Genomic DNA, 13,363 nt, shown 5'->3' with positions numbered 1-13,363 from the left:
CCAGTGACAGGCACCACCCACCACCCCCACGTCCTCAGGGAGGTGGCTCAGTTTGGTTTGCTCCTCTGCAGGTACAAAATGCTGCTCTGGATGGGAAGAGGTTTGCAATTCTGATTCCACAGGCTGGGTAGGAAATGCTCCAGTGTGGGCAGGTCCTGGGATTACTGCTCCAGTGAAGAAGGAGTCTTGTGCACTGTGAGCTGCACCTGAACCGTCCCTTGTTGCCCTGATTTCTTAGGATTTTCTAAAGCCTTCTGAATTTACATTCTTGTAGAGAACTTTCTCACGCAACTTTCTGTAAACAACCTATCGTTATGCATTCTTTCATAGAGGCAGAGAAATTTGATAGACTGGTAGTTTGTCCAGTGTCATTGGAGAGGTGGCACGTTCACCTTCCAATCCACTGGCACCTTTTGAGAACTATAAATGATTGGAGTCAGAAAAAATAAATTAGTCTCTTCATGGTGACCAAAGCTGTGGTGCGTCGTTTTTCCTTGTGTCCTCTGGTGACAGTCCCTTTACATTAGGACTTCATGCAGCAGCCACCAGTTTGTTCTGTGTACAGAATGACAGGCAGTGGCCTCAGTCCATGCTTGTCTGAGGCTATTAAAGCTTCAAATGCATTCCAAGAACACACACACACACAAAAAGAAAGAAGACACAGCTATAAAGTGTATTCTGAACATGCTGTAGAGTATTACATTCCTGGGTATAGCCCTGGGGCTGAAGCCATATGCTTTTGAAGCCTGTGTTGTGTAACTGTTTCAAGCTCTTGCATTCAGCAGAGATATGTTAATTCTGAAGTGTATCCACTGTATCCTTCTCTCATTTAAATCCATTTAAAGATGTGAAATTTGTCTTCTGTGTACGTAAAATCTTCCACAGTTCAAGTCTAGGAATTAGTCACTACTGTGTGGTATTTTGTACACAAAGGGCAACACTTGTTTATTACTACACTTTTTTCTCCGTGACATTCAAACTAAATGGTATGTCCAATCCTAATTCTGCTCAACTCATGAAAAACCATGAACAACAAGAGAGATGCTTCCAAATGTATTTTGAATGATCTCCACATGTGATTTGAGTATGTAGAATAGCCACCCCTGTGCCAGCCTCTTTCATGAAGGATTATGTTCCACTGGGGAAAACAGATTTCTGTTTTGAAAGCTGGTTCTGCCAGACTGGCTTCAGAGTGGTTTTGGTTTTGTTCTTTTAGATAGCATTTATAGAAGAGGGGAGGGGACAGTTCAGAAACATGTAGTGTCAGCCAAAGCTGTACAGGATGAATAGCTATTTAAGGATATTGCATTTGACCTGGAAATTGCATTGTTTCAGTTTCAGGCCAAGGGCGTATTGTCTTGCAGACAGCGATGAGGAATCCTCCAGCGCTGGCTCTTCGGAGGAAGATGATGCTCCTGAGCTGGCAGGAGAGAAGCAGGTGACCCCAGGAGCAGAAGGGTGAGCTGATTGTTAATCCTTCCCTCCCCCCACACCTGATAGCTGGTGCCAGTCCTGTGATGCTCTTTGTCCCCAGAAAGGCAGAGTGTGAGTCTGTCTAAGCACTGAAGCAACCCCAGTTGCCCATTTCCAGAGCAGAGGGCAGCAGTGGAGCCCTGCAGGGACTTCTCCCAGCTGGCCTGGGCTCCTCCCAGGCCCTCCTCTGCTGGATTGCTGGGAGGCCAGAGAAGCTCTAGGGACCTTCCCCAGCATGTCCTGCCTGGTAGCAGAGCCAAGAACAGGATGTTGTGTGAAAACTTGAAACCCTCTCTATGCAGCATTACCCCGATGCTTATCCTGCTGATCCCTTATTTCCAGCATTCCATTTTCTTTTCTTCAAGAAAACAACTGTTACTCAAGCCTGTTTTTCTTGCTCAGTTTTTTTTTTTTCCTTGAGGCTTTCATGTGTCTGGGCTGTGCAATACTGCCCTCTGATGCTATGCATGGATTTCAAAGAAAATTTCCCAACATCAGTGATGCCGCATCATTCCTTGTTTTGGCTGCAGCTCTGATTTTTTTGCTTTCTGCATCTGATTGCAATTATACCATGCAATGAGAATGTCTGAGCCCAGAATGTCTGAGACAATCACAATGTTTTCTATGTCTGAATATATCTAAGTGATTTTTACAGTGAATATAACAGCAGACTCATGACTTATTCAAAATGTTCCAGAGAATTTTAGTATTTTACTCCTGAACACTTTTGAAAATTGTTTGAAGAGTTGTTTGAATTATTGCAGTTGATGCATTTTATATCTTGAAATTCATAGATCATATAAAGAGCTCTTTATCAAGAGATCAAAGAGGGAGAATGAAGAATCTTAATGCAAAATACTGAAAAAATTTACTTACACTATTAAAAATCTACATTATTACCACTGTAGAATCTGATGGGAGAATAACTTATTTCTCTGGGTAAAGATACAGTTAGTATAAAATCCCAAAGTCAAAATTTATTTTCCCTTTTTATATCAGCTGAACAGTTTTTTGTCTAATGTTGTGCTAAGGACAAAACAGCATAAGCTTGTGTAAGAATAATTGTATTTTTTCCCTGGATAGGAAAATGTCATTTCCTTAGGAAGGTTATCTCTGCTACGTAACACCAAGAGCCACAATTAGACATGATATAGTGTGTGCAAAATACCAAATGTGCTATTTTTGGAGTGTGTATTTCCAACATGAGATGGGGGTAAGAAAAAACATATTCAGCCCTTAAAGCATCTGTTTCAAAAGCCAGGAATGCTGTCTGACACAGTTGCCAGGAAAAGCCCACTTTCTGCAGACATAGTTACCCATTTTTGGAATATCGTTCCATCCACTGCCAAAACTGTTTGTTTCCCTCTTCTTTTTTAGCATACTTATACCTGTAAATGCTACAGTACCTTAAAATGAAAACATTTTTGTTCAGCACACACAGTTAAATAATTAGACACAATGGTTGGGCCTTCTGTGCTAATGATTTGTGCACATCTTGGTGTATCGGTGTCTCTAGAATTTTTTTTTGGAATGGTAGTAGACAAGTTGTCACTTCTCATGCCAGCTTGCTGGCATTACTGATCGAAGTGTATTTGCAGCTTTAAAAGTTGTGTTTCCAATGCTATCTGGGAAGGAGTGTTCAGACTGAACAGTTTCTGCCAGACACTTGTAGCTGACAGAATACAGCTGCTGGGTGCAGGCCCTAGGATGTACTGCTTGGCCATATATCTGTTCAGAATTTTTATATCAAAAACTTTAATGCTTTAGTAGAAAATCCATGTCTGTCTTAGCAAATAGGTTTAAGAAAATAATCTTGATGTCCTTTTTCTATTCTCTGTCTAAAGGTATGTTGGAGGACATCGGACAAGTAAAATCATGAGAATTGTGGATAAAATTACGAAGTCAAAATACTTTCAGAAAGCAACAGAGACTGAGTTTATTAAGAAAAAAATTGAAGAGGTCTCCAATACTCCATTGCTGCTAACAGTTGAAGTACAGGAGTGCAGAGGAACACTAGTGATTAACATTCCACCTCCACCCACTGACAGAATATGGTAAGAGGAGCTCAGAGCAGAGCTGGGCAATGTGTCAGGTGTGCTACGTGAGGGGCTGCAGCTAAGAAAAAAGGCTAAGCCTGGCTCAAGTGGGTTGTGGGCAAGGAGCAGTAAATGAGTTGTAACTGAGGTAGGAACACTTATTAAGAGCAAATTGTTACAGGCTTAAGTACTTATTTTCTTGGGGTGTCTATAGTAAATCCTGCTTTGTGTTCTCTCCCAAGGTACGGCTTCCGAAGCCCTCCCTACCTGGAGTTAAAAGCGCGGCCAAAACTTGGTGAGAGAGAAGTGACTCTGGTTCATGTAACAGACTGGATAGCAAGGAAACTGGAACAAGAGTTCCAGGTGTGTTTCCTTCACATTCTGCTTTCATTGCTGATAGTTTTGGTCAGTTAAAGGGGTGGGGGGTTTAATTTTCACTTGTTCCCTATTTCATTTATAACTAGTCATGTCCTTCACTGCTTCAGGCCAGTGGGACGGATGTTGAGAGCTCAGCTGAAACTGACTGCTGGGACAGTCTCAAGACCCACATGTAGACCTGGGTGGAAATCTGTTTTAGAGATGAAAATGACATTTCTTTGAAATAGGTACCATGGTAAAATTTGCAGTACTCAAATAAGAACATGATCCTACATGTTCTTAGATGATAGGGGGCCAAACTGTTGCCTAAAATTAAGAACAGATAAGGCACTACTTCTTCTTACTGCTTTTTTTAAAGTAATTTTAAAAAAATCACATTGACCATAGTGCAAAAAGAAAGAAGCCCCCTCCAAATACATGTAGGATAGGAATAGTGACCAGCTTGATTCTGGACCCCAACCTGTACAGTCAAGCAGAAATCTAAATCAGTTATTTTACTAAAAGTGCATTTTGAAAGTATATGGATGGTAAAAGCTGAGAAAGCAATTAGGAAAAGTTGGTGATGTTTCCTGTAGTGCCATTTTAATTGAATGAAATATGCAAATATATTAATATTTGAGTTTCATGTACAACTGTAACACAACAAAATGGTTTCAGTTAACAGGCACTGCACTGACTCAAACAATGCTGAGCTTGAGAACCTTTTCTCTGTAAATGTGTGGCATTTTTTAAACTAAAATTGGAAAACTGAGGTTTCAAGTGACATATGTAACTTCATTTCATTGCATCTTTTTCCTAGAAAATCTTTGTCATGCCAAACATGGACGATGTCTATATTCCTTTAATGCACTCAGCCATGGATCCCCGCTCCTCCACGTGCCCTCCTCAAGATCTGAGCTCGGAGGCCTCTGATCAACCATGACATGTGAAGACTCTTGCAGTTTACAGTATTATAAAAGTTACTCTCATGGTTTTATAAACTGTGCTGTAGTTCTCGTCCTTAACTTGTGCCACTCTCCCCCCTCCCAAGGACTGCCTTTCCCCGTTCCTGTGTGCTCACTTGCCTGGTTATTGTTCCGTGTACTTCAGCTACATGAGGTTCCATTCCATTAAGCTGTTGATTTATTTTTGTGCTGGCTGCCATCAGGATTTTAACTGGGAGGCTGAGGTGACCTGTTCTTTGTGGGGGAGGGAGGAGGAACTCAAATGTAACAGATCAAGGAGCTTTTTGATGCACCTTTTGTTCAGCTTGTTTTCATGCTATGTTAATGTGCATTAAAGCATTGAGAAGTTGTTTGGCAGCAAAGGAATTGCGTGCCAAATGGAAAAAATCCTAAATAAGGAATGAATTTATAAAACTGGAAGATTTTTCTTTCTCAGGCAGTTGGAGGTGTAGAATGAACTGTTTTATGTTCTTTCACTTCTGCAGTCAATAGCTTGTGTCAAGCAATCGAAATATGAAATGCTTTCAGGATAAAAGAATGTAAATTGGATGTATAGGTAATATTGTGATTCAATGTGCTGTATACACATTACTTTTTTCATACAGAACTTGTGCTTTTTTTGGGAAGCAATTAGCCATAAAACACACAACTATCAGTGAAGGTGGGTGGGACTGTCAGATTTTTGTACACGAGGGAAAAAAACTGGCAAAGCCATGAGACCAAACCATAGCAAGCCGCCTTATAGTGAGGTACAATCACCTTGGTTCCCGATTAATTGTGAATGTTTATAGAGACAGGAGCACACACACCAAGTGTCAACACTGCACATCTCCAGGGGTAGTGACCCAGCTGTGCGCAGAGCCTCTTGCTGATGGAGCGCCCAGCTCTTGCTGACAGTTTGTTGCTGTGAGTCTTCTCCATTGCACTGTGTTTGCACCCAGGGCACGGGCTGGATCCTGTTACAGCCCCCGACAGGACAGCACCTGCTGCTTGTGGAACCAGCTGTGGCTGACAGATTTTGACCCCCAGGCACTGGTTTCTTGGACTTTATGGCGTAGGAATTCAAGCACTGCAGTTGTCTGAGCTGATCACAATTAAAAGACTTTCTGCTAATTAGTGGCCAAAACTAAAGGGGAAGGGGGAACTGCCTTTTGTCAGGTGTAATGAATCAAGGCTAAATGTATGCAGTAAATTCAAGGTTTGAACACTACATATCCACTCCTTAACACTTAATATTTTTCTGATACTCAGTGTTGCCAACTGTTCATGGACGTCAGAAAATGTTTTAGTTTACAGAGAAGGCGAGCTTTGGCTCTCCTTTTATAATATGATTTTCTTTTTTTTTTCCAAGTAATTTTTTAAGAAATTTTTTGTATGTTGTGTTGTCACATTTGATGTAAATCAAAACTTCCATGTATAACTTGATGATTTACCATCTCTAAATGAAGCTATTATATTGAAGGTTTTTTAAACAGCACCTTGCCTGAAACAAAAGCATTTAATATATTTAAAATTAATTCTATATTTGAACACCTATTTTGGTTACCTTTAATTAAAATATTAGTAGTTATATTTGTTACCTGAACTCCTCCTTGACCATTCCAGGCTGTGTGTATTCTGGGGTTTGCTGATTTTGTAGGCATTATTTGCCTTTCATGAAGTCTGCATGTCTTGTACGCAGGTCTTTTATATGAGTTAATTTCTATGTGCAATAACTAAAGTCAAAGGACTAGATGCACTAATGTGTAAAGATTTAGACTTACTACACAAGATTGTCATACTGCACTTCATAAACTGTGGGTAACTACAATCTGCTTGCTTTGTTTTATTAAATAAATTTATCCCATGTCAAACAATTTAGTAAATTTCATTTCTACAGCATTTAGCCACTATGTAGTGCAAGCTATTTGAAAAATCTCATTAGAAAGGCAGCTTCCTAATGTGAGCGTGCCCTGTGCTTTGCAGACATATACATATATGTATATACGTACTTGGTGGTTGTAGCATGTGGTTGTTTCAGGGTTAACCAGTGCTGAGCTCTGCAAGGAAAAGCTAAATTGAACATCGTGAAACTGAAGTTCACCACAGCAGCTGGTATTCATGAGGAATATGCTTTAAGAATGTTTGTATAGCTGGTAAAACTGTGAAAGGATTACCAGCAGTTACACAACAGAGCTGACACACATCCACTTCTGCCACCTTTAAGAGCCTCTGGGTGCACGATGACCCCTTACACTCTGCCCTGTTCCTGGATGTCTAGTCCTGTGTGGTTGGTCTTGGTACTGACAGAAATGCTGTACCGCCCGGTATTACCACGTGTAAAAAAGAGCAGCGCTTAAGGAGCTGCAGCTTAATCACGGCAGTCTTTTGTTTGGCACCACAAGCTCAGTGACTCCCAGCCCTGCGTACATTCCTCCCGCCTCCAAGCTGGTTCACCCAGCTGCTGTGCTGCAACAGCTAGGCAGGAATCCCAGGACTTTGTTCCTTTTCTGAAGTCCTTTTTGTAACTTAACCCTGAACTACCAAAGGAAAACTACAGCCGTCACCTCAGCTGGGTTCAGCCACACAGAACCACGATGAGTGACGCGGCTCTGCGGCGGCCCTGGCCCCGCGCTCGGGCCGGGAACGGGCTCCCCTGGCAGCAGGGCAGGCAGCAGGAGCCTCGGAGCCCTCGCACACAAATGTCGCTTGCTTTTAAAAGCGCCGCCCGGGGCGGGCCGAGCAGCGCCAGTTACGAGCAAGCGCTTCGCTGTAGCACTGCTGCTTGGCCGGCGGCGCCAGGCGGGCACCGCCGGGTCAAAGGCAGTGCGGTCCGCGCGCAAGAACCAGCCGGTGACACAGGCTCTGGGTGACACAGCCTTTATTTACCGCCGCTCCCGGCCGCCGGCCGCCGCACGGGCCCTGCAAAACACCGCGAGTAGAGGGGAGCTTGGTTATTGATGCGCGACACCCCGGCCGCCCCGCAGGGCGGACGCAGCCGGGGCGCTCAGCAGTAGTTTTGCTTCACGTATATCAGCAGTCTAACACGTGTCAAGAGACATCACCGCGGCCCGGCCCGGCCCCACCGCCCGCCCGCTCCACTCGGCCGCCGCCACTGCGCTCACCTCGCTGGTCACGCCGAGAAAAGGACCCAGCGTCCGCCGCGCTCCTTTTTATAGCTAGGACAGCCCCGCCCTCCTCGTCTCGCCCAATAGACTTGGAATCTGGGGTCACGTGCCGGTCCGGTTGATGTTGCGCGCGAGGCTGGGCGGGGCGGCGGGAGGGCAGCGGGCGGGGCGGCGCCGGTACTGAGGGACTGAGGGGCTGAGGGGCTGAGGGGCTGAGGGGCTGCGGGACTGAGGGACTGAGGGGCTGAGGGGCTGAGGGGCTGCGGGACTGAGGGACTGAGGGGCTGCGGGACTGAGGGACTGAGGGGCTGAGGGACTGAGGGGCTGAGGGACTGAGGGGGCGCGGTGGTTTCGTGTCGCCCCCCGCCGCGTGAGGCAGCTTTTCGCCTTTTCTGAACAGTAGCACTTTTCTCTTTCTAGTTTGCTCTAGCGCTTTGTTGCTGTGAAGAAGTAGGGCTCAGCAATTGAAAATATAAAAGCTGAGGCCCCGGTCAGATCTGCCCCTGCAGAGCGGGTGCTGAGGTGGATCCTGAGGGGAGCAGCTGGGAGCTGAAGGTGCTCACCAACACTCGGCTCCCCTCCTACCTCACACGGTTTTAGGGTTCTTTTTTTTAATCTCCCGTGAGGCCTTGGGAGACACTCGTGTGAAATAATTCCAGCTTGGATCTGGCACACTACAGCGTTTATACAGCAACTGATAAATTCCTCCTCTAATGCAGCAGGGTGCAGAGTGCTGCTGCTATGGCACACACAGTGGCACAAATTCTTAAAAGTCAAGGCCGCCATAAACAAACACATCGGAGAACTGGAATCACAGTGTGGTTTGTAGCTCCAGCATATTTTTATGTATTCAGACGTTTGGGTCAGGCCGTCATTCGGACAAGGCTCTGGGGCACTGGCTGGGATTGTTGGGGTGTACTGTGCAGGAGTTGAATTTGATGATCCTCGCTCCCTTCCAGGGACGGATATTCTGCGATTCTGGGTGATTATTACATCTCCTGCCCACCATCAAAGGCACGCTCACTGTGGGAGCTCGTGTGTGCATATGGCATGCCCAGAACTCCGTGTGCCCTGCAGCTCCATTAGTGATATCACTGTTAAAAAACAAACAATATGTACAAGGACAAAGCGGCTTTGTTATATAAATAGGTGGCTGAACACTGGACCTTTGCCAGGCACTCTAAATTTACTCTCTTCTGTTTAAAGCTTCTTCCATTTGGTTCAATACTTTTTGTGTTTATCTGTTCAGAGAACCTGGACCTGTTTTTTTGGTTCAAAGGGGCATGTTGGGGCTGTTTTTGCATTTATTGAAGGCCTTGCAAGGCACAGCGTTAACAGAGTCTGTCAAAGGCAGGAGCTATGCCAAATACATTTGGCATGATCTGTTCTGAAAACACAAAATCAGTAGGAAAACCAGAATCACAGAGTCATCAAGGTTGGAAGAGACCTTTAAGATCATCAAGTCCGACCATCTACCCAGCACTGCCACTGTAGCCCCCAAACCATTAACTATCGCTCAGTGGCAGATCCAGATGCCTCAAGCACCTCCAGGTACGGTGACTCCAGCACTCCCTTGGGCAGCCCCTTCCAACGCCTGACCACGCAGTTATTCCGGGCAGGGTGGTGTCGGGGGGGGAAGGCGACTGACTGGTGCTGCCTGGAGTTAGGTAGTTTTTTTTAATAAAAACAAAGCAGCAGTAGCCAGCTGCCACCGCACCCCGCGGTTCCCATGGGGCTGCCAGCCGAGCCCCGGAGCGGGCGGCGGATCGATCACGGCTCACACGAACGGGGACACTCCGGCAGCGGCGCGAAGCTGCGGGACATCTCGGGCGGTCCCTGAGCGCCGGTCCCTGAGCGCCGGTCCCTGAGCGCCGGTCCCTGAGCGCGGTCCCCGGCGCGGCCCGTCCGCCCGCGGGTGACGTGCGTGTCCCGGCCGGGCGGTCCCTGAGCGCCGGTCCCTGAGCGCGGTCCCCGGCGCGGCCCGTCCGCCCGCGGGTGACGTGCGTGTCCCGGCCGGGCGGTCCCTGAGCGCCGGTCGCTGAGCGCGGTCCCCGGCGCGGCCCGTCCGCCCGCGGGTGACGTGCGTGTCCCGGCCGGGCGGTCCCTGAGCGCCGGTCCCTGAGCGCGGTCCCCGGCGCGGCCCGTCCGCCCGCGGGTGACGTGCGTGTCCCGGCCGGGCGGTCCCTGAGCCCGCCCCGCCCGCCGCGGGGAGCGCCGGACGCGCCGCTCCGGAGGCAGCGCCGTGCGGGGGGAGCGGCCCCGCGGTGCAGCTATGGAGCCGCTCCGCCGCCTCCTCCTCAGCCTGGCCGCGCTGCTGCTGCTCCCGCCGAGGCTCGCGGTAAGCCCGGGCCCGCTGGGCCGGAGAACGGCAGGGGCAGCCGGGGCACGGGGAGGGCCGCGGGAGGGGAGCTGGGGGGCTCCCGTCGGGGTTAGCGAAGGTTTGCCGGGGGTGCCCGCAGCCCGGCGGTGTCCGCAGAGCCAGCACACCTCCTGGTCCACTGTCGCTAACGCCGTGTGCCCTGTGGGCGCAGGCGAGGGGCTGCAGCCCCACAGCCTGTCCCACCCCAACAGCCGTGTACCTGCAGCTGTGCCCCACCTGGCATGTAACCTGGACGTGTCTATCATAATCCTCACAATACGAAAACACAGTTAATTTCACACAAGGCGGTTGTAAAAAGTAGCACAGATAAACTTTTGAAATAGTAGTACAAAGAAACTTTTGTAAACTGAAACTATGTAGATGGGTCGGGAACCAGTGAGACATGCTAGAAGGTCTGCTCTGTCCCTTAATAAATAAGGGGGTTTGGTTTTTTTCTGGAAAAAAGCCCACACATTTTATTGATATATATTGATAACCAAATACATGTGACTGTCTACATACCCTCTATACTGTCATGGCATTTTGATCATTCTGTTTCCAGAGCAAATGCAACAATGTGCATTAATGTACATGTGGTTGGTTGGGATCCAAACCCACAGTTTTAAATTCAAAGGTGGAAGACAAAGTGCACGAGTCACTGCCCTACAAAACCTCTTAAGAAATAACCAGGTTGGTTATAAGGTATTGCAGTAGGTGGAGCAATAAAAGTGCATGGAATAGGGAAACTGGTGCAAAGCAGATGGAATGCTGAGCAGGTTATTTTTACAGAGGTAATAATTTTAAACAGTGTACTTTACAGTGGGTGCTGTCTGCTGTGTGTGTACTGAGATGGATAGCTGACTTCAAAAATTCACTTCTGAAGGGTGCGCTTGGTAGCAGGTTCTCCAGATCAGGAGGCAGTGAAAAGGCCATCTGGCATTCACTGTTTCCATTATAGTCAAGTGTAGCACAAGAAAGCTTTAGGTTATATTCTTTGATGGATTGTTCATTGTTACCTGAAAAAACTGCTGTAATATATGGGGTTCTAGTTCAGGTTAAGCAAAGCTGAAGGCTTTGTTTTTCACCTGCAATGTAATAACTCCACTCCCTTTCTTTAGAAGTAAAGTAAACACATTAGCAGTTAAGCTGGCAACATACCTAGTCTTGTTACTTCATTAGGAAACTGGAAAAATTAAATGCAGGCTGTCAACAAAAATCACTTTACAATCGTTATTGTAGAGGGCTAATGTGTTTGTCTTAGACTGGACTGTAAGGCTGGACTGAGGTCTTTTCATGGTGCTCACAGGTTTGGGTTTCAGATTTTGCAAGGAAAATACTGATTTGCAACTCACTGAGTTTTAAAAACAGTCCTGAATAAGAACATTAAGAAATATTTTTAAATACCTAAAATAGTTTTGAAATCAACAGAGTATTGCTAAATTTTATATAATTTTACTTGCATAGTCACAAAAGACTGGACTCATGTCCTGGTAGGATTCAGCCCATTTTTTCTCTAGATTTCCCTCTTCCCTTGATTTCCCTGCTCTGCCATCTCACCTCAGGTCAGTGTCTGAGTTCTCCATTTCTGTTTCTTTTCTTGGCTCTTATCCTGGTCTTTTTGCTCTGTGAGCTGCAGATCCTCACCATGACTTCCAAGTTGAAATCTATTCTGTAGTTCAGTTGCTTTTCAGAACTAGTTTTCATTCCTGTGAACCTAGTCCCAGTCATCTCACCTGTGAATAACCCATTTAACTGTGGAGGCTTATTTAAAACTATTCATGTCACTTGAATAATAAACTCCCATGAGAAAGACTGACATACAAGTCCAGTGTTGAGGTAACTTGAAAACACGAGGTTGCCTAAAGATTTTGCAGGTTGTTTTTTATGTAGATTTCTTTAAAGAGTAGTGGTGGTGATCTGCTGTTTTGTAAATTCTCTGGCTGATAAATGTACTCTTTGTTACCTAATATCCCATCTCTAATATTGTTTTTTTAGTTTGTATAAGTTCATACAAGGTCTTCCTTTCGTCTTCCTTTCTGACTGTTCTTTACAGACAGGAAAATTCTGTTTCTTGCTGTTTGGGTGGCACAGTTTACAGCTCTTGGAACTGCCCTCCAATGGATGGGAGCACATTAAAAAGTGAAATCTCATATGAAGCAATGAGATACGCAGTAGAGCTGTCAGTAAATTACAGTTACCATCAATATTACACAGTAATGATTTACATCTCTCTTTAGAGTGAAAAATCTGTTGTTTTTATGAGCCCTGGGATGTTCCAACCTGTGCTTGTTTCTCTTTTAACGTGGAGTCAGTGCAACTGAAAAATACCAACCTCGCTGGGATTAAAGTGGCATTTGGAACATGGGTCTGTCCCCTCCTGCAGCCAGTGGGACGGGTTTCAGTGCTGGGTTACACTGTGTAGGCAGCACCTGACATGGAAAAACCCCGGCCTCAGCCAGGTGTTGTTTCTTCTGGTGTGTTCTTTATGTCAGCATGAGGTGTTTGGCCAGGGAACTGATAGGTGTGAAAACCCATGTGAGACAGCAGAAGGTTTACAGAGGACGTGTTCAAGCACTGAGTTAATTAATATGTTTTATTTGATGCAGATCTCCTTAGTTGCTCAAGAAAATAGTATAATAGGGTTTAGAGGTTTTTTTGGTGGGGGAGGGAAATGTAAATTTGTCTTGCACAGCTAAATTATCATGAACAACTCTGTCCTGGAGTATAAATTCATGTGTTTATGACTCTGCTGTCATTTGGGTTGTTGGTGTTCTTGTGGCTATTGAAATAATTTTGGGTTTTACACAGAGAATCAAATGTGAAAGCTCAGCTGGAAGTTGCTGGTGGAGAGACCACTCCAGGGTGAGTCCAGGCAGGGAACAGTTGGAGTGGCTCTCCTGTACTGCTCAGTTTTTCCATTGCATGGAGGGGTGAGTGTATGAATGGGTGTTTGAATGAGAACTCACTGAACTGGGTTACAGCATGATGAGAAATCGCTAACAAAGACATGTTAGAATTCAGTTTAAGATTAAAAGATCTGTAGGTTTGATTTTGCTTTCTAAAGAA

At 46.0% G+C, this 13,363-nt stretch overlaps 2 protein-coding genes and 2 non-coding genes across 6 annotated transcripts in view; 2 read left to right on the top strand and 2 right to left on the bottom strand.

Annotated features, from left to right (window-relative positions):
• TEX2 (testis expressed 2) overlaps positions 1-4,867 on the top strand; it is a 45,164-nt gene extending 40,297 nt beyond the window's left edge. For all 3 annotated transcript variants that reach the window (XR_011005253.1, XM_068209763.1, XM_068209764.1), the window contains 4 exons: positions 1,336-1,458; positions 3,318-3,527; positions 3,752-3,872; positions 4,687-4,867. Coding sequence is in view for 2 of the 3 variants with exons in the window: in XM_068209763.1 (XP_068065864.1) it covers positions 1,336-1,458; positions 3,318-3,527; positions 3,752-3,872; positions 4,687-4,809 (577 nt within the window). In the remaining variant the exon portion in view is untranslated. The remainder of the gene's footprint in view (positions 1-1,335; positions 1,459-3,317; positions 3,528-3,751; positions 3,873-4,686) is intronic.
• A 2,643-nt stretch (positions 4,868-7,510) lies between these two features.
• Positions 7,511-7,640, bottom strand: LOC137485489 (small nucleolar RNA SNORA76). The gene has a single exon (XR_011005333.1). It is a non-coding gene; the product is annotated as a small nucleolar RNA SNORA76 (small nucleolar RNA).
• A 175-nt stretch (positions 7,641-7,815) lies between these two features.
• Positions 7,816-7,878, bottom strand: LOC137485487 (small nucleolar RNA SNORD104). Its single transcript, XR_011005331.1, has one exon. It is a non-coding gene; the product is annotated as a small nucleolar RNA SNORD104 (small nucleolar RNA).
• A 2,238-nt stretch (positions 7,879-10,116) lies between these two features.
• Positions 10,117-13,363, top strand: part of ERN1 (endoplasmic reticulum to nucleus signaling 1) — a 32,476-nt gene continuing 29,229 nt past the window's right edge. The window contains exon 1 of the mRNA XM_068209719.1: positions 10,117-10,276. Coding sequence (XP_068065820.1) covers positions 10,211-10,276 — 66 coding nt within the window. The 5' untranslated portion in view covers positions 10,117-10,210. The remainder of the gene's footprint in view (positions 10,277-13,363) is intronic.

The sequence above is a fragment of the Anomalospiza imberbis genome, chromosome 19 (assembly GCF_031753505.1).
Source record: "Anomalospiza imberbis isolate Cuckoo-Finch-1a 21T00152 chromosome 19, ASM3175350v1, whole genome shotgun sequence".
Taxonomy (NCBI): Eukaryota; Metazoa; Chordata; class Aves; order Passeriformes; family Viduidae; genus Anomalospiza; species Anomalospiza imberbis.
The sequence above is the reverse complement of the archived record's forward strand: the minus strand, read 5'-3'. Positions and strand labels throughout refer to the sequence as shown.